Below are 20,922 nucleotides of genomic sequence, written 5' to 3'. Positions count from 1 at the left end.
AAACATTCGTATTATGAAATTTGGGTAAACATAAATTCAAAGTAGATGTCAAAAAGGAAGACTTCGTTCTTGATTTGGCCTTTTAACTTTTTTTATTCGAGCATCACTGATGAGTCTTTTGTAGTTGAAACGCGTTTATGTCCTTTTATGTCTGTTTGTTTTATTCACGCATCGTTGTCAATATAATGGAATTTGATGCGACTGTCATACAAGTGAGAGGTTTAGCGCTATAAAACCAGGTTCAATCCACCATTTTCTACATACAAAAATGCCTGTACCAAGTCAGGAATCACAATTGTTGTCCATTCGTTTGATGTGTTTGTGCTTTTGATTTTGCCATTTGATAAGGGACTTTCCGTTTTGAATTTTCCTCGGAGTTCAGTCTTTTTGTGATTTAACTTTTAACTGGTACGTACACAATGATAAACCTGGTATCTTTGATGGTTTTGATTGTCGTCAATATAATGGAATTCTATATTACTGTCATACAAGTGAGAGGTTTAGCTAGCTATAAAATCTGGTTTAATCCACCGTTTTTTACATAAGGAAATGCCTGTACCAAGTCAGGAATATGACAGTTGTTTTCCATTCGTTTGATGTGTTTGAGCTTATGTTTTTGCCATTTGATAAAGGACTTTTCGTTTTGATTTTTCCTTGGAGTTCGGTATTTTTGTTATTTACTTTTTATGTTCTTTTTGTTGGTTGTGTTTAACAATTTAGTGGGGAAACTTGAAACGAAGTAAGTTTATGAAATATTACACAACATTTATAGTTCACGTTACCTTTGGTTGTCCTGGCTCACGTGAAAACGCAGTGTAGACTTTTGTTAAAACGTCATCTTGTAAACAGTTGTCTAATTCTTCCTTATATATATAGTCAACGGCCGATTTTCTACATCCAAAGTACAGGTACATTTCTCCCCAACCAGTCTTGTCGCCATCTTAAATAATAGGCAAATAAATAAAAGAAGGTTTGTTACTTCAATCTAAGGCGGCAAAATAGTTCTTGATAAGTACTAAAATTTCATATGAATAATACTACAAATGGCTGACTTGGCTACATATATGCAAACTTTTCTATAGGACAATGTTTAGGTGCATTTTGTTTAAAACTGGTGTTCTTATATACACATATGACATTTGTTTTCCATTCGTTTGATTTGTTTTAGCTTTTGATTTTGCCATTTGATAAAGACTTCCCGTTTTAAATTTTCCTTTGAGTTCGGTGTTTTTGTTATTTTACTTTATACATGTATTACGCATTGCTTATTACGCATTAAGAAAATATCATTACATTAATGCAGTAATATACATCTGAATGGATTAATTTCTTGATTTAAACGATATCGAATGTACTACAGAGAAAATAAAATCTGCAAACATTTTGAGCTGATGTAGTTAATTCCAGTAACACGTGCCATGCCAGCTGAAACTTTGTATTATATAATATAGCAAACACTGAATCAACCGTAAAAAATAAAAAGGTATTTTATTCGGTATAATTTCAACTTTATTGATTGCGCATCACTGTAAATGAATCAGAATAAGTAGATATATAATCACAGCATGATAATTATGTGATTAGACTTATGAAATAGAAAATCGAAGGATATGGGGCATCCATCCATGACACAAAATCAGTACATGCACAGCAAAAAACACACAAAAAAGCAAAGGAATAGCGCTTTTATTGCTGTTCGTTATCTAAAAGTCACAGTGAGGCCTTCAAAACGGAGCAAAAAACTCTCACCTCACTGCAAGTTTAAGACGGCCCCTAGCACCGGCTTGAGCGGAATTCTTTACAAAAATGATTTGAAGTTTATTATGTTTTGGTTTCCTGAAATAGTTGTAAACATAAATGTATACTTCCATTGTGCCAATGAGAATTTTTTTCAAATACAATAGTAACGTTTACTTTTACGTTTAAAATCTTCAAAATGTACATTCTGAATAATTCTGTAATAGCTCAATAATAAGCCACAAACCGTAAAACTTTTAGATAACATTTCCAATAAAACAATTATTAAATAAGTTTTTCTTTAATACGGTTTCATAAGATGACACAAGCTGTAAAACGTATCCATTTGTATCTGTTCTTCACCTAGAATATTGCTTCAACGACAAACTGAAGATCCTATACTTTCCATGTACTATGAGTCCGTCTAAACTATCGATTTGGGCACATCGTAAAAGTAGTTGCAATTTGCTGCTATTTATTTTTGAGTTTTTGTGACAATTGTCGTTACTTCAAATGCTAAATTGTTATCAATATATGATAAATATAGTCTAGATTTGTTTTTGTTTTTTTGTGCTGTTGGCCTGACGTCTCATTGTCGAATACCCCATATCTCTCTTTATTCGTATTAAAAACACGCGCATGGTTGAACTTTCAAATACAACATGCGCCACAATAATTATTTTGTCGTCTCCTCAACGTAAGTTTTATGCTTGAAATTATCCTCGTTGTTTAAAAAAAAAACATTTCAGTACAGGACAACAACATAAGTTTGCAAAGGAACCAGTATTATTGATCAGCTCTTTTACAAACTGGATGGAACATGTCAAAGTTCGAAAAAAAATAAAGATGCTATTAAACTTACGCTTCGGCACGGGTAACATATTTTTGTCTATTTTACGCTGATGCCAGAAACTTCTAAATGGAGCAATTCCAGTTCCAGGTCCTACCATTATAATAGGAAGTGTTGCATCGTCTGGTAAATGGAATAATGGCGCCCTTCAATGTTTTAACAAGAAAGCATTTTAAAGGGTCATTTTAAATTTGGTTGTAGTATTGCGTATACATTTAAGACATATAGTGGCACAACTATTCATATAAAACATATTAATAAAATTTAGTAATTATTTTTCATGGTAAAATGAAGATTATGTCTTTGATTACTTTGGGAAATCATTTTGCTGAAGAATCAGAAGTATTGGTTTACATAAATTCTACCTCGAAATTACAAAGTCTAGTACATTCATTCCAGCTTTTTTACTGGTGAAAGTAAAAAAAATCGTTATAAAAACAACTGAACTTAAGTCTACTATCGAACACAACTTTGTTCCCCTTTGTATTGGCTTCCTGAATTACACAGGAAAACATAGCAGTTTCGTTATAAATATGTATATAATATAAATATTCAGATACGATGTATAATGATAATTAGCTGCCTGCTCATCAAAAGTATAAGTTGTACGACTAAACTGGATGTCCATATTATGTATTAATATAATACATCACAGTATTTATTTTCATCAAAACAAACAAATTGAAAACCAATGATTAGAATATGTTAGGTTCACTAGTATATTAAGTTCACGTACATTCTCATTGCACATGGTATTTCTTCACCAATATCACAGCTGTTCAGCCAATTTGAGCAAACCCCATAATGAAGTGCACCAGCACCATCTGTAAAATAAGATAAAACAATATTTTATAAACTTTTTTATTGACAAAACTCATTTATGTACTAATTATTTTAGTAACCTCAATTCTTTACTTATTTTTACAGCTAATCCTGGAGGATATCATCAGGTAAATCAAGAAAAGGGCTTCAACGGCATACTTATTTAATCTTTTGATATGTCGAACAAGATAACGACCGTATGTCTATTTTGCTGCGTTTCTATTTGATAGGTGAATCGGTTAGAATTAAGAAGTAATCTTACAAGATATTTAAACGACATTAGAAACGTTTATTGTGCAATTTATCATTTTACTATACAAATAGAGGTGTACAGATAACAAGAAGCGAACGGTTACATTCAAAATCATGTTTACGTCACAGTTCAATTTGGATCCTAATCGCGGTCCGTGTTTAGTCACGTCAATTTCATTAAAAAAACAATGTTAATTGTAGGGATAAAGCAATATTTGGATATATTTGGATATTGTAGGAAAATATTAAATTTATTTGTACTTATTACGAATAAGGTAAAAAGTTCGACGAACCTTCCGATATCTGAAAAGTCGTACAATAAATTTTATATATTTCTACACTGTATGAATATGTATCCTTATGCATTGTATCATATAAAATATGTTACCACGACATTCTGCAGGGCATGAGTTCTGCAAGACGCCAGTTTTAAACATCATATCACATACAGGTATTCTTACCCATTGTATTATATTTTAAAACACCTATGGTAGCGTGAACTTCTCCTGGGGATGATTTTTGCGATGAGCTTATACTATAAAATCTTTGCTGTAATAATGGAAGCTGAGATATCAAAAGTGAGGGATTGATTTTTAGGGAAGGAAACTCTTCTAAAACTTCCAACATGTTCGGCATCTTTTCATATCTCCAATCTTCATACTCATGAATGTCCTAGAAAAATAAGATATGAATATAAACATCTAATGTATATACATTTGGCTTTCTCATTTTTGGCAATGAGCGTACCCGATTAATTATATTATACAAATCATGTCTGCATTCGGTTATGGAATGCGTTGTAGTTTGAAATCTATGCAAATGAGTTAAGGTGGTACATAACACTACAGGGAGATAACTCTGTAAAAATCAGACGAACGCTTTAATCACGTTCTATTGTTAGTAAATTATTAAGCTTCTCAATGATCAAAATTAGTCTTCTTCAAACTGCTATACATCAATGAAATTTTTCCGATAAGGTGTCTAATTCAAGTTTTTTGAAATTTTTATATTTTTGTCAAAGGGTCAAAGTAAATATTTTGTCAAAATTTTATGAAAATTAAACGAGCCAAATTAATTTTAGTCAAGGTGTTTGGTACCACCTTAAAAAAAACATATCATTAATATTTAATCATTGAATACTATACATGTAGGTAGGAACCGACTAATAAGCAAATAGCCTCGAATCCTTTGTAAATATTGAATCAATTAGACGTGGACAATGTAAAACACTTAAACACATTCGGTTTTAGTTGTTTTTGTGTTTGGAAAACAACAATAATCACTACTTAAAAAAACCAGAAATAGTACAGAATAGTACAGATTCTCTATTTTTATACATATGAGCATAAAACAATTACTACTAATAAATATATATACTACGTACGTTAGCTAAGTTTTCAATTTTAATTTTGTCATTATCTCGTGTTGCTTGAGATACCAGTTGTTTCAAAAACTCTTGTGATGGGGGTGTTGTAATATCTAGGAATCTTGAGAACATTGTCTTCATGGTGGCTGTAGGGATTTTCTCAAACTGTTTCCACGACTTTTGTGTGCCTGAAACGTAAGATAAATATGCTGTCTTCTAACCAAAATTTGTATCATATCTCACTGTCACTAAATAACGTACAACACATTCTAAAATGACTACTGTGAAATTCATTTATTTTCGTGGATACTTATTTCGTTGATTGAGCAAAAAATTTATTTTCGTGAACACTTGATTTCTAAGTTTTGTGTAATTATGCGTCGTCCAATCCTATAGGATTTATTTTTACTTCGTTGAACATTTAAATTCGTGGTTCTCCATTACCCACGAAATCCACGAATATTGGTACACAACGTATATTAATGAATCAACAGTATGGTCATATATAATTGCTTACATTCAGGAAAATTGGACTCTGGTGGATAGTTGTCTCATGAGCAATCATACCACATCTCTTTATGTTTACTTAAAAATGCTATGTTTAATAAAGATACTCTTTACAGTGTATTTGCTCTACAGACTCGTATTGTAGTGTTTTGTACTTTTTTTTTAAATACAGTGATAATGGACTAGTTGTGAAATAGAACATGAAACTATTAGGTTTAAGCAATGATCAAAATAATAACCATTGTCTTTATTGACATTAAAAAGGCTTTTCGTTTTTTTTGGGGAATTATTCCAATTTTGTCATGCCGGGGCCTTTTATGGCTAGCTCATATATTGTCTCTAATTAGCTGGTACTGTTGTGTTTTGAAGTATATTTTTCCAATTAAATACACAATCAACATATGTATTGCAGTTTCGAACTGTGTATTGATATCAATATGCTTCACTTACCCATTGGTGTTGTAAGTTCCTGAATAACTTCCAATTTTACTAGTTGATCAGGCGGTGGTGCATTGTGTAGACGAGTAATAATACCATCTACTAACTCCGAGGAGTTTAGAGGGAAAATAGCCACGTGGTCACCGGGACTGTAGTTCATATCTGCTGAGTTTCCCTCTAAATCAATATTTGCCAGATAAGTCTGTCGTCTGTGTATAATAGAAAAAAAATGAACTTAGTCTGTTTCGTCATTACAAGAGAATCCACTGTTCAGCGTTAAAAACATGTGGATTACAATATAGCAAGCACGAATATTAAAAAATTCATTTGTACAGGGGGGAGGGGGGGGGTGGTTCATTGCCTTAATGATGCATAAAAAGGTTGTTGCTATAGCCGATATTTAGATACTCTTAAGAAGGATATAATCGTCGTCTTAGCAAAAATAAATATCAACAGGCCCGTCTAACATAGAACATTAAGTGAATATTCGCCCCTGGTTTGTTGAATTTACTTTATGTTGACCATTAAAAAAGTATATGACACATTTGAATAAAAAAGTAAACATTTGTAAATAAAGGAGACAACACAAGTGTAAAAGCCATGTCATCATATTATTTTATCATGTTACCTAGTATACCTGTCTGGTATGATAAATGTTGTGAAGGTCGATCCTATTTAGTTACAATGTAGTGTGTAATATTGTAAAAAAAAACTGCTCCTTTTGGAATACGTGTGATTTCCTCAGTTTCTGTTCATTGATTCATCGGTAAACTACAGTCGCCTTAATTTATTATTTTCCGATATTCAAAATGTCCGATGTTGACAAAACATCCTGAATCAAAATCACAGTAAATGTATAAAGAAATCGTCATAGTGATATCATGATTCAGCTCCTATCTAGCTGTTGCCTGTGCTTAAACTAATAACTACTTACTCTGAATCTGGATCTTGTAGTTGGATACGGTTTGATAAGCTACAGGATAACACATTTTTACTGTGCATTTTGCTTAAAGCTGGAAAAGATTTCAATAGATTATCGTTCAGGTGTATTTGCTATGAGTTGTTTACCTGGTGGAAATTTGGAGCACTGGCAATTATACCACATATTCTTATTTTTTACCTCTCCCAAAAATGTTCGATATGTTTCCCTAAGTTTATATTATATCTATATCATATTGAAGATATGTGTGACTGCATTTAATTTGTATTCATAACCATGAAAAACTAGAGAATAAGAATAAAGAAGTTGAATGCGGCTTAGATGATTTAATATTTGATAACTGGATTTCACTTTAGCTATAACATTCGTTTAGTTTAAACCACCATAGTATCAATAAAATTATTACTTGAAACCAAACATCATTCTATCTGTAATACAGTAACTGATATTCACAAAATCAAGCATCGCACGACTATTATCCAATTTGTTCTTTGCATTGCATGACTCGAAGTTAAATCTGTCTAGATGACTTGGTTTCCGTTAATTTGAGATATTTTATCATCTTTTCTGAATTCATATTATCTTGGCTTGGGGATTGGTATCTAACAATTAGGTGCAGGCGTTTAATGCTGTGCGTTTTACGTCACATTGTTTTATACAAATCAACAATTTTGAATTCAGAAAAAGAAATTGTACTAAAATACGATACCTTCACACAAAGATAATGGCGTTTCGTTTGTTGATGGTGTTAACCTAAACTTTTCTGGTGACCATGTGAAGTCTGTCTTCGACAGCGCACCAGTTGCCTCTTGGATACTATTTTCATCCCCAACACAGAAAGTGTCACAAGCAGCCTGTAAAATCATTAATAAGCTATTTTTATGAATACTGTTTATAATTAATGAATATTACAAACATGACAAATTTACACCGTAATAGAAAGATCCAGAAATTGAAAACAGAGGAACAATACATGGTCAATGGAAATTGAAAACAAGCACGTATATGATACCCACGTTGCTGGCGAAAATAAAACCTACATAATTACAGTTTTTTCTGTTATTATTGCTATCTGTTTTAAAAGCCTTTAGTATGGTTAATTTTGTTCTTAGTTAAAACAACGAAACGGTACTATATTTATCAAAGATTGGAGCATGAATGTCAAATAATTACTACATAAAATGATAACATCCAAGTATCATGTTTCTACAAAATTCCAGCAGTCACAACCTTTGAGCCATTCTCTTCTAAAATGGCAGCTTTGTTCATATTTTCTCGTCATTACATAACTGAATATCGTTCTCTATATAAAAAGACAAATCTTATAATAAGTTACCTTAAAAACGGATTTTGCCCACTGTCGGAAGGTTTCTTCTTGACCACATAGTTCGTCTCCTTCTCCCATTTGATATATTCTCTCGCTGCCAAGTGCATTCATCATGTTATCGATGTAGTGAGCAAAGGCACAGAAATTAGGGTATGCACGAGATCCCAATCCAAAAACAGAGAACCGAACGTTGCTGAGAGGACCCACTTCTTCAAGTATTTTGTCCTCGACTTGTTGATTATCTTCTGATTCACTTTTTGTGCTCATTCTGAAGTACTGAGTTGATAATCCTTCTCCACTGAAATAAAATCAGATGGTCGACCAAATCTTTAAACAATTTCAATCGTCTACGATTGAATTGCCGTAAACTATTAGCTGTAATGACACTGTACTGTAATAGACTTAGTTTTACTTAACTTGCAAATGTTTGTCCTTCCAAGGAAATAAAAAATAAACAGTACAAAACATCTAATGTGTGACATTGACATTAACCTTGAAATGGTTCTTCAATATTCGGGTTCGATTTTTTTCAATCATTAATTAATTACTTACTGTTTTTATAATTAGAACTTTATTATATATTTATATGTTGTATGTCAAGATTCTAACAGAAATACTAACTTTTTTGTACTCTTAACGTCGTTCAAGTCATGAAGGTTCTTAGCAAATGCCTACAAATATAAACGTTTTGTTTAAAGCAGTGATCTTTCAACAGATTGGCTCAACTAAAACAAAATACCTGGACTTCAAATCTAAAAACATACCATTCATTATATTATTACAATCGTGATAGAGCAATTACTTTGGCATACTCTGTATCGGTTGCAGATAAGAAATTGCTTATTATAATACCACTACACATGTTAATTCTTCAAAACTTTGCAGTAAGAAATATTCATTTGTAAACATCATAAGACCAATCATATGGCAAAACATATCTGTTGGTTTGTTGTCTCATTGGCAATCAAATCTCCTTATTTTATATATTAAAGTTATTAATTTGAGAAAATTCCGGGAAAATGTCTTCTTAAATTATATAGGTTACTTGATGTCTATCATATTTGTATGCAGTATGAGAGTTAAAAAAGTATAACAAAAATACCGAACTCCAAGGTAAATACAAAAAGGGGGAAGTCCATAAAAACTGACAAAATCAAACGCTATCAATCAACGTTAAAAAAGTGGAAGTGCACTTTCAAATGAAATCGATAAACGTTGTCATAGTTTTGTTAAAGGTTTATAGTAAGTTTGTGTGCTTTATATAATAACTATGTACCTCTCCGTTTTCAGGTGGATCGCCATTTCCGAATGTGCTAGTAACAAATAGAACTAAAGCTTCGTGTTCTAGATGTATAGCGTCATACTCCGCCATATCAACTACCTAAATAGAAGGTAAGTGAGTTATTATTTTCATACTCTTATTCATCCTAGGTAAGAAATGCAAACACCACAATGGTTTACAGGAGAACAACGAACCAAACATTAAACATTCACCAACTGGCGTGATGTTGTTTTCATTTAAGTGTAAAAACAACGAAATTAGCAATAAATTGTTACATTCTGAAACTGAAAGCACGTTTACTGTATATAGACAAATCCAAGTATAGATACCACAATTATCGCCCTTTAGTTAACAAATATAGTTCCTCTTATTTTGAGTCTTCAATTTTTTTTCTCTTTTATGAATAATTTTCGTTTGTTTTTCTTTTGCATGTACATGACAGAAATTAGCTTATATAACATTTTGATAGAGAGATTACAATGAAAAGCTTCGTTGAAAGATTGAGGCTTCTGGAATTATTCGTTATAGTCTAGCTTGTAAAAAATGAAAACAACAAGTTATAAATTTCATGCGTCCGAGGTGCTTTTTCTGGATTTATCTTCATCAGGAACGCTCAAAGCTGAAAGTTTGAAAGCCAAGGATGTATAAGAACCGAAATAATTGAAAAGATATAAGATCAAAAAGGACCTTGAAAAATAGCCAAACCAATCTAAGGTCAGCCGTGTCTGAGGTAATTGAAATCTTAGTTTCTTTATAATTTCAAAAAAATTATAAACTGGACCAATGTTAGAAAGATTTATTGTAAGTGGTTCTTAAAAGAGCCGTGCCAAGTAATATTTCATGAAATTAAAAATAAGTTAAGATAAAACCCTTATTTAGCACAGATTATGAGATTTAACAATAAGAAACTGTGCACTTCGAAAAGGATGCTATTGTAATATACAGCTAATGTAAAATAAATTGTTTAAAACAAATTTATTTTATTATTATTTACATCTTATGTTTTATCTTATAACTCAGTATCCATTTTGTGACGTCATTGAATGAAAGTTTTACTTACCTTTGCGTCAAATGCATGCTTAAATATTTCACAAAGTGTCTTTGCAAATCTCTCTGATTTCCCTGTCTCTGTTGCATACAAAATTGTGCATTTCACACGATTAGACAGTGCTTTTACCATCAGCTTAGCACTAAACTTTACAGCTCTAAATATGTAGAAGAACAAAAAAGAATAAGATTTCTTAAAGTAACATCTTTCCTTTCGCAAATATATGGTCATGGTACTGATTTCAACGCGCATGTAATACAAAACAAACAAAGTTTGAAAGCCAAAAGTTAAAATTATTTGGAGATTAATTCCAAAAAGGCCAATATAAAATAGTAAAATAAAAATCTTCTTTAGTTGCAAATTTCATTTCAACTAAACCAAGTGATAATTCTTTACATGTAACTTTTCTACCATTGTTATAACTTAAAACATTCAAATCTACATAAACGTTTTTTTTTTTTTTAATTAAAACATACACAATGACTCACAGATTAGACAAACACGCAATAGTACAAAGATGCGAGAAAGTACTGATCGTAAAAACTACAACTCACAAAAGGTAATGATGTCAAAATAACAATCTCTATGTACATGTATATTAATAAATAAAATAAACTTTTTAAAATCATTTGATATATTTCTAAATTTTTACATACCTAGCCAATTCCTTAAATCCGAACTTTCTTCGTCTCTTTTCTACAGTTTTCCCTTTTTCTCTGTCTTTTTTCCATACGTAGGTTCTAAAAACTTCATCCTGATATACAATGTAATGCAAAAAAAAGTTAAAGGCAGTTTAAAATAAGAATGTTATCTTCAGTAAATGGTATAATACAAATCAACGAAAACGAATTAAACTAATAACCTTTAAAGAGGTCCAAACATTTCCAAAAATTTAACGGTAGAAAATAACAAAACTCCGTGTATCCTACTTCAATTTCTTATCAATTTTATAGAAAGTGGATATCTGTCCAATGTGCACATGTTGTACATTGTACTCTTCATAAATATACACATTATCAAAGACTTTTTAACTTCATGTTTTATGGAACTTAAGACAGTTTATTATTATACTGACATATTTTCGTTTTTGTCATCTACTTAAAAACGATAATTAGAAAAAAGGAGATGTGGTATGAATGCCAATGACACAACTCTCCATCCAAGTCACAATGTGTAAAAAGTTAACAATTATAGGTAAAAGTACGGCCTTCAACACGGAGCCTTGGCTCACACCGAACAGCAATTGAGCTATAAAGGGTCCCAAAATGACAAGTGTAAAACAATTCAAACAGGAAAACCAACGGTCTAATCTATATAAAAAACGAGAAACGAGAAACACTTAAGAACCACAGTCAACAAACGCCAACCACTGAACAACAGGTTCACGTATTCTTTTCATGAAATTACCTGATATTCATAAGACGGTTTCAATTTATACAGTAACATTTCTTGATGGAAAACCGGAGTGATGCTGCTACTGAGAGGAGGCACTACCCAAACCCAATCAGCAGGACAACCACCTCTCTGTTTCATTTCATTCTCCATAAACTTCATGAAGGATTCTGAAGCCGCGTGGTGGTCCATTATTGTAGCTCCTGCAGCCTGAAAGTTATTTCAAAGTAAGTGTTGTGTAAGTGACATCAATAAGGCTCAATCGGCTAAACTCGGGTGTATGGAATCGGCCGAGTTTTGACGAATGCGATAAGGCATGAATCAAACGTCGCATAAAATTCAAAAGATATCTAGAGATCTGTTGCTAATTTAAGGCTTGGAATTCAGAGAAAATAAATTCAGTTAAATAGCTCAGTAGCAAATCCTAAAATGTTCTTGTGATCCATTTGTGATCTACCTGAGGAATCCAACAATATATTAATAGAAGACAAAGTCCTCTAAAAAGTCCTCATAACAATAAGGAAATAAATATCAATATCAATATACTAGTGAATCCAAAATTAATTAGGTTAATATGTTTGGAAAAAATCTATTAGTACATCCTGTGGCCAGACACAAAATCATGGAAACTCTTAAATATATAACGAAAAAATATAAAGTTATATAATAATGTTTAAGAATTGTCACGTTCTTTATTTATAGTATCTTTTCTAAAAAAAATTAACAAAAATCACATGTATTTTATGTTCAATTCATAATGGTAAAATAAATATTGTATGTTGTGATACCTGAAAGCTATGAAGGACTGCAATATTTGTTTCCACAGCAACTCTGTCACGCCATAATGAAGAATTCTTCCTCGTGTCAAGTCCTAATTTTTCTGCAATTTTCTGTAAAGTACAGTAATACTATGGTCAATAGTAGGTTGACATTTTGGCAATAGATTGGATCGATCCTGATGTGTACAAGATTTTCAAATTAAATAAATGAATAGGTTTGAGTGGTCATCAATGGGAACGTATTGCAACGGCAAATCAATATAAGGATGTCTTGTGCCTAGAGAAGAATCTTCTCAATAAATATAACATCAAAGTCAGATTTGGAGTTATTGTTTAAGATACAATTCGACACCGTTTGTCGTTGTGGCGTTTAGTTTTATTCACGTACACAGTATGAATTGTTTTATTGCTTGACACATGCTTAAAGAACTAACCACTTCGACGGTAGCTTGTTTGTCAAGATGAATAATAATGCCTTTGCGTCGCTTCCGCACAAATCGTGTTATTCATATAACAAAGCAAAGTTCAAATGCAGATGTGATCCGTTTGGAGTCCACACTGTTCCGCCTTTTGTTTATTTTTAAATGATGTATGTCATTTAAACAACTCAATACCTGGACGATGTTCATGAATTGATATTTGAATAAACGTTATTATTATCATTTACATATGTCTCCGAGAAAATTCTTCTTTGAAACTTCATAAAAATCCATGTTGATTTACCTCTATAAGATTATATCTCTGTGCATCTAGAAAGTCTCTAGAAGCAATTTCAGTCCCCATATACCATCCATTAAAAGGGCAAGCTGTAAATTCCAGTCCACCACAATCAAACAACATAGCAGACACTGCTGGTAAGGCAAACCACTTAAGTCCTAACTCAGCAAAACTTGGAAATCTGAAAATTTCAAAGGTAACTTTTCTCAGGTCTCGAAAGTCAACTTCATTCACAGCTTTGACTGTTTTAATTTAATCAGTTGTGTTAGGGCTATATATAATTTCATGGTACTTTCACGTTGAATATAAGACGGTTACACAATCGTACGTTAATTTGCAACTCAATTTTGGCATAATTCAATATTAGCATTTGATAACCATATATATATAGACGTCTAAACAAGTGACAACTCTACGACAGATCCATCTATTGGATCACCAGTGAAGGTGATACACGGCTGAAAACACATATTATATTCATAATTACTCTAAATATCAGCACAACAATGTTAAATCTGCAAATTTGCGGAAGCAAATTTTTGTTCTTCCCTTGCCGGGATTCGAACTCATGCAATTGGGATATCGAGACATCACTGCCTGCACCGTGTCCAACACTCTAGACCACTCGGCCACCTAGACTGAACTTAAAACTCAGCTTACGGTGGCCTATTGTTACTTTTCCTCGTCAGTAGAATCTAGAGTTGTAACACAGTACATGATATATTAGGCATGAAGATGGAATTGATTGTAGATTAGCTAAATCATCTATCGTAAAGGATCGTGATGTACAGTCACAGAAATAATTATTTGATAAGTACGTCTAAACAAGTGACAACTCTATATGGCATATGTCTGATATAGGATATGATATTGCTGCTCTTCAGAACATTATGATGTCACCAAACTAATATTTTCCCAAGCTATAAAGTGTTTTCTTATATCCTTTTATTTCTTTCAACCCTTTTTATACATTGGACCTTTATAGCTGTTCTTGATTTTGGTTATCTAGTTTCGGTCTCTCTTTTCCCATATCTTTACTGCGGTCAATATATATTGCATTTTACGCATTTTCTCAAGCAAAACTTTTTTTAGTCTTTTGATAGAAATCATTATTATGCGCAGTAAATACGTATATGTATCCATATATAATTCTAACATATAAGAATAAGAAGATGTTGTATAATTACCAGTGAGACAACTATCCATAGAAGATCAAAGACATAATATAAACAAATACAAATCACTCGCTGTACGTTAAGTTACCTTTACTTTTCTCAAAAATCATTTTTTTAAATAACAACTACTTGTACAGAACGAACAAAATGTTATAATTCAAATAATTTACTTTGGATGCTTTATTTGAACTTCAAAAATTAACTCCGCTGGAATCTCAAACATTTCTGGATCCATTCCATTGGCTTGTAGAATAAGCGGCAAGACATCGAACATTCCAAATTTAGGTTTCCAACCCATCTTCACGACAACCTATGGTAAAACATAAGAATAGCATATGAATGATATGAAGTCAATATATTTATTAACAAAAATTGTGTCATATCAGTAAGTTCTTCTTCTAGTAACAACACCGTGCGGAACGTCATGTAACGCTCAATGGTAACAACACCGTGCGGATCGTTATGTAACGCTCACAGGTACAAACACCGTGAGAAATGTAGTGTAACGCTCACTGGTTACAACAATCGTTCGGCTAAACATATATTACGTACTGTACCATTAAAAGCTATCCTGCATCCGTCCGGTTAAATTGCTTAGAATAACGAGCGATGCAGCAGCGCAATAAACGATTACGTTTGTCTATACTTACATTAGTAAAATCGATAGCTGCTGGATCACCAATTACCGATCCGTCCGGCTGTTTGTAGCCAGCATACATAACAAGCTGTTGGTTCCATACCCTGAAGTCATGCTTATTATCAGTTCGAGGAGGGAAAACAGTTATTGCTGATCTGAAAAAAAAATAATTGAAGAGTGACTTGCTAAGTACACGAAGTTTAATTTAAGGAATAAGATTTTAATGCTCAACAGTAATTTGTTTACATTTCAAAAAATTGCATTTACGTTAAAAGTTCGATTGAAGTTGAAGAATAAACGGCGGAGAAGATATAGAAGGGCAGACAAAAGCGAGAGAAGATAACGAGGGGCAGACAAAAACCATCCAGTCAAAGAAACGTAGACAACGCATTAAATCACAACTTGTGTAAACATTTGGATATCGTTGCTTTTTAAGATTTTTCTTTATACCATTGAGGACGACTGAGTGAACTTGACTTATTCTTAAAAATAGCTCTAGTTAGTTTATTATTTTTTTTAAATCGTTTTTGTAAGCAACCTGATATTTTTCCCCTACATAATATTTCGTATTTATCTTAACAGTTAGGCGTGATAAAAGGCAACATATTAATATTCTATAAATTATCATTTCAGTACAACTAGTAACTATCTATTTGACTTTATAAAGGATAACATTAAAAAAAAAAGAATAAAGAAATAAGGTTTCTTTTAACATTTTCTTATTTCTATAGTATATGGTAATGTTTGTAGATAGCTGCACATTAGCTCATCATTAATCATCATCAATCATCAAGTTAATACGTGCTAATGTATTACGACAGTCGTACTAATCAAACATGGGGGCGTGTACACTTTGAAGGGCATGTCGTGATTTAAAAAATAGTTAGTAGGTATATATATGAGTTTTCTTTTTTGATATTGACAAGTTTTCCTGAATATTTTACTCACAGATTGAAACTGAGAAATGCTAGTCCAATTTGAAGTCCGAATAATATAATTTTAAATATTACGTTATCCATCCAATCAAAATGTTTTCAGCTCCGAGAGGGTGGACAGGGGGTCCCTGATTCCCACTTCCCTCCCCTTACTCCTAATTCTTATATCCTACTCCCACTTCCCTCCCCTTACTCCCAGACAAAAATCTGTCAAAATTTTGTTTTCAGCATATCCCTAAGGCTATCTCTACTCCTCCTCTACTCTCGGTTCCCACCCCTGACTCCCGCTTCCACCCCCCTGACTCCCGCTTCCACCCGCTCATCCCAATATTCCCTTACCCCTGTCCAGTCATTAGCTCTAGTGTGTAAAACATCAGTCATAAATTGTATCACACAGTACTAAACCTTTACTCAAAATTAGGTTTTATTTTTCCTCAAAAGTTAAGGGCCAAACGGATCTCTTCGTGATTCCCCTCCTTTTCCCAAAGCATATAAATAAATAAAGCGGTTTAATCTGCATATGAAAGACAATTTATAGCTTTGAATTGAAAAAAAATTCGTTGGGAAATATTTAAGATCTGATGTGCATGCTGTGTCAGGCAAGGAGTCGGATACACAGTTAAATTATGAAGGGAAATCCTGCCAATTCAAGAGTTAACGCCCACTTTAGAAACATGAATCTGCAAATTAATATACAGATAAACTCCCATGCATTGGAATTAATGTCTGAAAGAAAAGATGGACGTAGATACTAAAGGCGGAAATAAAAAAAAATAATAAGTCGATGCAAAACATACACAACATTATGGGCAAAATAAAAACGAAGAAAAAAACTCAAACAACACAAATCTGTACATATACAATTAAAGATTGAGCAACACGAATACCACCGAAAAATCGTGGTGAACTCATCATGTGCTCAGGAAAGGTCAGCTGTTTCAGCTCCACAAATGTCACTCGTCATGATACTCCTGTTAAAATCCGTTGATAAAATATACCGGTGAAAAGACATCACACAATATGCCATGGCAAAAAACCAAAACGATTAAAGGCAAATAATAGTATACTAAACACAACTTAGAAACCCAAAGACTTAGCAACACGTATCCCACTAAAACCAAGGGTGGTCTCAGGTCTTCCGGGAGGGTAATCAGATCCCGCTCCACATGTGGCACCCTTTGTGTTGCTCATGCCAGTACTAACCGGATGATAAGTCTAATTCAGTATCCCACATTCAAGGAAAAGAGGACGTGATTATAGTTACGACAAGTGGATCATATCCATAGAACCTAACCGAATGCGGAATTTAAGATATGGCTTTTTATGAAACGGGATAGACACGCCTACTATTGGTATGAGAAACATGGACATATAAAAAATATTTAGTTCTAAATGCAACACTGCAAACTTATGCAAAACAACATGAACCCCTTAAAACAAAACAAGGATTGAGCTCAGTAGCCCCTGAATTTAAGCAATTTCTGTCTTATCGTGAAACCCGTCGTGTTGCTTGTGTCAAGTAAAAAATCAATGACAAATCGCGTTTAGTGATTTCTAAATCAGCGAAAAGATGACGTGAAAGTGGCTACGACAAGTGGACCATATCAGTGGTCATATTTGACACAATTGTTCCATATAAACAACCAAATCATAATGGCGTCCGTAAAACTTGTAAAACGTCCGATGATTTTATTACTAGAAACCTAGAAACCTTTTGTTCTTTAGCTTCCTTCCCTGTACGCAGCAATCCTCTATGGAAGAAATTATGATAAGAAAAACAGCTCCTAGAGTATCGTATCAACTTGGAGATACATACCCTTTAAACAGGCGCGCTGCTTGAATGTTCATACACAGAAATGGACAAGATTCATATTTGAGATTAATAGAAAAATCAATTATTTCTCAATATTTACCGGGAAACGCTTGCAGTAAGAAAGAGCATAACGAGAGTCATCACTGCAGTGTTGTGCGTTATATTTTTATCTTAAGGGTAATAATTAAAATGTTAACTGGGAATTAATACCTGATATTGCCTTTGTTTGTTGCATACTTTATGTGGTTACATATAGCCTCGAACATTCCTCGTGCAGTCGTTATATGTCTAGCATCAAACACCTGAATTTACATTTGAAATACATTTATACTGATTAAAAACTCGAAACAGCTACAGCCTTTTTATAATCACAAATTAATACAATAAGATACATTGAAATATGAAAATATAGTTAACAAGTTTGACTCTTAGGGTGGTTTATCGACTCCGTTAGAAAACCTTTAGACATTTGTTTCTTTCCTATGCGATCAGCAGTTCTATTGTTGGATTTCTAAATCCCAAAGGATACTTATATTGTACGATCCAATGTTAACCAGAATCGTTTATATTTATGCGTTGGAGTGAAATGCAGTTGAAAAATATAGATCTGTCAACTAGCAGATAATAATGGTCGTAATTTTAATAACAAACTGAATGTAAATCAGACAAGACGGGAGGTTTTTATTATAACAATATGAACTTCTATCCAGAGTTCAAATTCGCTGCAAAAGACTGGGAATTCGATTGTTTTTATTTCATTTATCAATAGAATATATGTAGTTCGTTTGTAAAATAATTGTAAAAAGGTAAAAACAGGGGATAACATTACATTTTTAAATGGATATTAACCGGGTTTTTTTAGGTAATGACATTACATTTTTTAAACGGGTATAAACTGGTTTTTTTCAGGATATGATATTACAATGTTTTAACGGGTATAAACTATTTTTTTTTAGGGAATGACATAACATTTTTTTAAAACGGGAATTAACCTGTTTTTTTCTGGAGATGACATAACAGTTTTCAAACTTTTTTTGTCAGTCTAAACGGGTATAAACAGTTTTTTTCTTTCTTTTGAATATTTCATAATTAAATCATTTTTGCTAATAACAAGTTACGTCAAGCACAATTAGACATTATGAGATTGTTTTAAAATTTAGAAATGCATTAATAATAAACATAAGTTTTTTAATGAGTTGGTTATCTCGCTTGGATAACTGGTTACCTGCAGTTTGGACCACTGTATTCTACCTATACACCTTGTTTACCTGTAGTTTAGACCACTGTATTCTACCTATACACCTTGATTACCTGCAGTTTGGACCACTGTATGCTACCTATACACAGTGTTTACCTGCAGTTTGGACCACTGCATTCTACCTATACACCTTGTTAACCTGAAGTTTAGACCACTGTATTCTGCCTAAACACCTTGCTTACCTGCAGTTTGGACCACTGTATTCTACCTATACATCTTGATTACCTGAAGTTTGGACCACTGTATTCTACCTATACACATTGCTTACCTGCAGTTTGGACCACTGTATTCTACCTATACACCTTGATTACCTGCAGATTGGACTACTATATTCAGCCTATATACCTTGCTTACCTGAAGTTTAGACCACTGTATTCTACCTATACACCTTGCTGCATTTCTCCATGCCAGTTTTGCACCATACGTTAGTTCACTCGTTGTCAGTTCGTATTTTCCAGTCTTCTCAATTGCGCTGTAAACTTCACTCAGCCTCGTTTGATGAGCAGGGGTATTTTGCCTGAAGAAAGCAACATATTGTACTGATCCTGAATACACATGACAATTTTGCCACATATTGTACCGATCCTGAATACACATGACAATTTTGCCACATATTGTACCGAACCTGAATACACATGACAATTTTGCCACATATTGTACCGATCCTGAATACAAATGACAATTTTGACACATATTGTACCGATCCTGAATACACATGACAATTTTGCCACATATTGTACCGATCCTGAATACACATGACAATTTTGACACATATTGTACCGATCCTGAATACACATGACAATTTTGCCACATATTGTAACGATCCTGAATACACATGACAATTTTGCCACATATTGTACCGATCCTGAATACACATGACAATTTTGCCACATATTGTACCGATCCCGAATACAAATGACAATTTTGCCACTGGACGTAAAGCTAATAACAATCAATCAACAAATCTTTCTGAATCATTTTTTGGTCGAGATCCGTACATTTAAATTCTATCTTAAATGAAGAAAGAAAGCGAAGATTTGGTTATCTTCTAACATTTTTTTATATTTTTGTAAGAGAAATTTTACGGCGTTTTTGAAATAATTGTGTTGACCGTAAATCGGCAGCCTCGTTTTTTATTTCTAGTGGGGAAATTTAATTTTTATTTAATCCGTGAAGTTATGATAACTATTATGAAATTTTATTCCCAAAACGGCAAGATACAATCGGTGCATAATTAGAATGCATGAATATACATTTCAATACTTTTATTTGTATCTGTTCATCTGTGTATAACATTACTATTTTATATCAGCAACGGTCATTAGTATGCTATTATAGTGTGTCATACTTTATTATTTATAAACCTTCAATTTGTTTTAAAATCTGCTACACCTAAATAGTTTCGCATTGCGTCTAAAAATTACGAAAGATTGACAAGTACATTCTATTAAATAAAACAATCTTTTCCATTTTGACATTTCCTGCTTCCAAGTTGACATTTTTCAAGGTTCCAAATTGATATTTCTCAGGGTCGAAATAGTTCCAAGTTGACATTTATCAGTTCCAAGTTGACGTTTCCCACTTCCGAGTTGACACACCCGACTTTGGCATTTTTACATCCGACTTGAAATTTCTTATGTCCAACTT

At 32.8% G+C, this 20,922-nt stretch overlaps 1 protein-coding gene across 3 annotated transcripts in view; it reads right to left on the bottom strand.

Annotated features, from left to right (window-relative positions):
- LOC127711441 (nitric oxide synthase-like protein) overlaps positions 1-20,922 on the bottom strand; it is a 97,005-nt gene that overhangs the window by 8,415 nt on the left and 67,668 nt on the right. For all 3 annotated transcript variants that reach the window (XM_052217492.1, XM_052217493.1, XM_052217491.1), the window contains exons 5-24: positions 19,630-19,792; positions 18,228-18,319; positions 15,283-15,424; positions 14,803-14,942; positions 13,464-13,638; positions 12,750-12,851; positions 11,977-12,171; positions 11,226-11,323; positions 10,582-10,726; positions 9,516-9,620; positions 8,861-8,910; positions 8,249-8,537; positions 7,622-7,766; positions 6,907-6,985; positions 5,985-6,181; positions 5,046-5,215; positions 4,123-4,333; positions 3,324-3,411; positions 2,600-2,733; positions 783-940 (exon numbers count right to left, since the gene is read on the bottom strand). In XM_052217492.1, coding sequence (XP_052073452.1) covers positions 783-940; positions 2,600-2,733; positions 3,324-3,411; positions 4,123-4,333; positions 5,046-5,215; positions 5,985-6,181; positions 6,907-6,985; positions 7,622-7,766; positions 8,249-8,537; positions 8,861-8,910; positions 9,516-9,620; positions 10,582-10,726; positions 11,226-11,323; positions 11,977-12,171; positions 12,750-12,851; positions 13,464-13,638; positions 14,803-14,942; positions 15,283-15,424; positions 18,228-18,319; positions 19,630-19,792 — 2,878 coding nt within the window. The remainder of the gene's footprint in view (positions 1-782; positions 941-2,599; positions 2,734-3,323; positions 3,412-4,122; positions 4,334-5,045; positions 5,216-5,984; positions 6,182-6,906; positions 6,986-7,621; positions 7,767-8,248; positions 8,538-8,860; positions 8,911-9,515; positions 9,621-10,581; positions 10,727-11,225; positions 11,324-11,976; positions 12,172-12,749; positions 12,852-13,463; positions 13,639-14,802; positions 14,943-15,282; positions 15,425-18,227; positions 18,320-19,629; positions 19,793-20,922) is intronic.

Source organism: Mytilus californianus, unplaced genomic scaffold (assembly GCF_021869535.1).
Source record: "Mytilus californianus isolate M0D057914Y unplaced genomic scaffold, xbMytCali1.0.p SCAF_8, whole genome shotgun sequence".
NCBI classification, from domain to species: Eukaryota; Metazoa; Mollusca; class Bivalvia; order Mytilida; family Mytilidae; genus Mytilus; species Mytilus californianus.
Note: the sequence above shows the minus strand (reverse complement) of the source record. Positions and strands in the feature narration are given on the sequence as shown.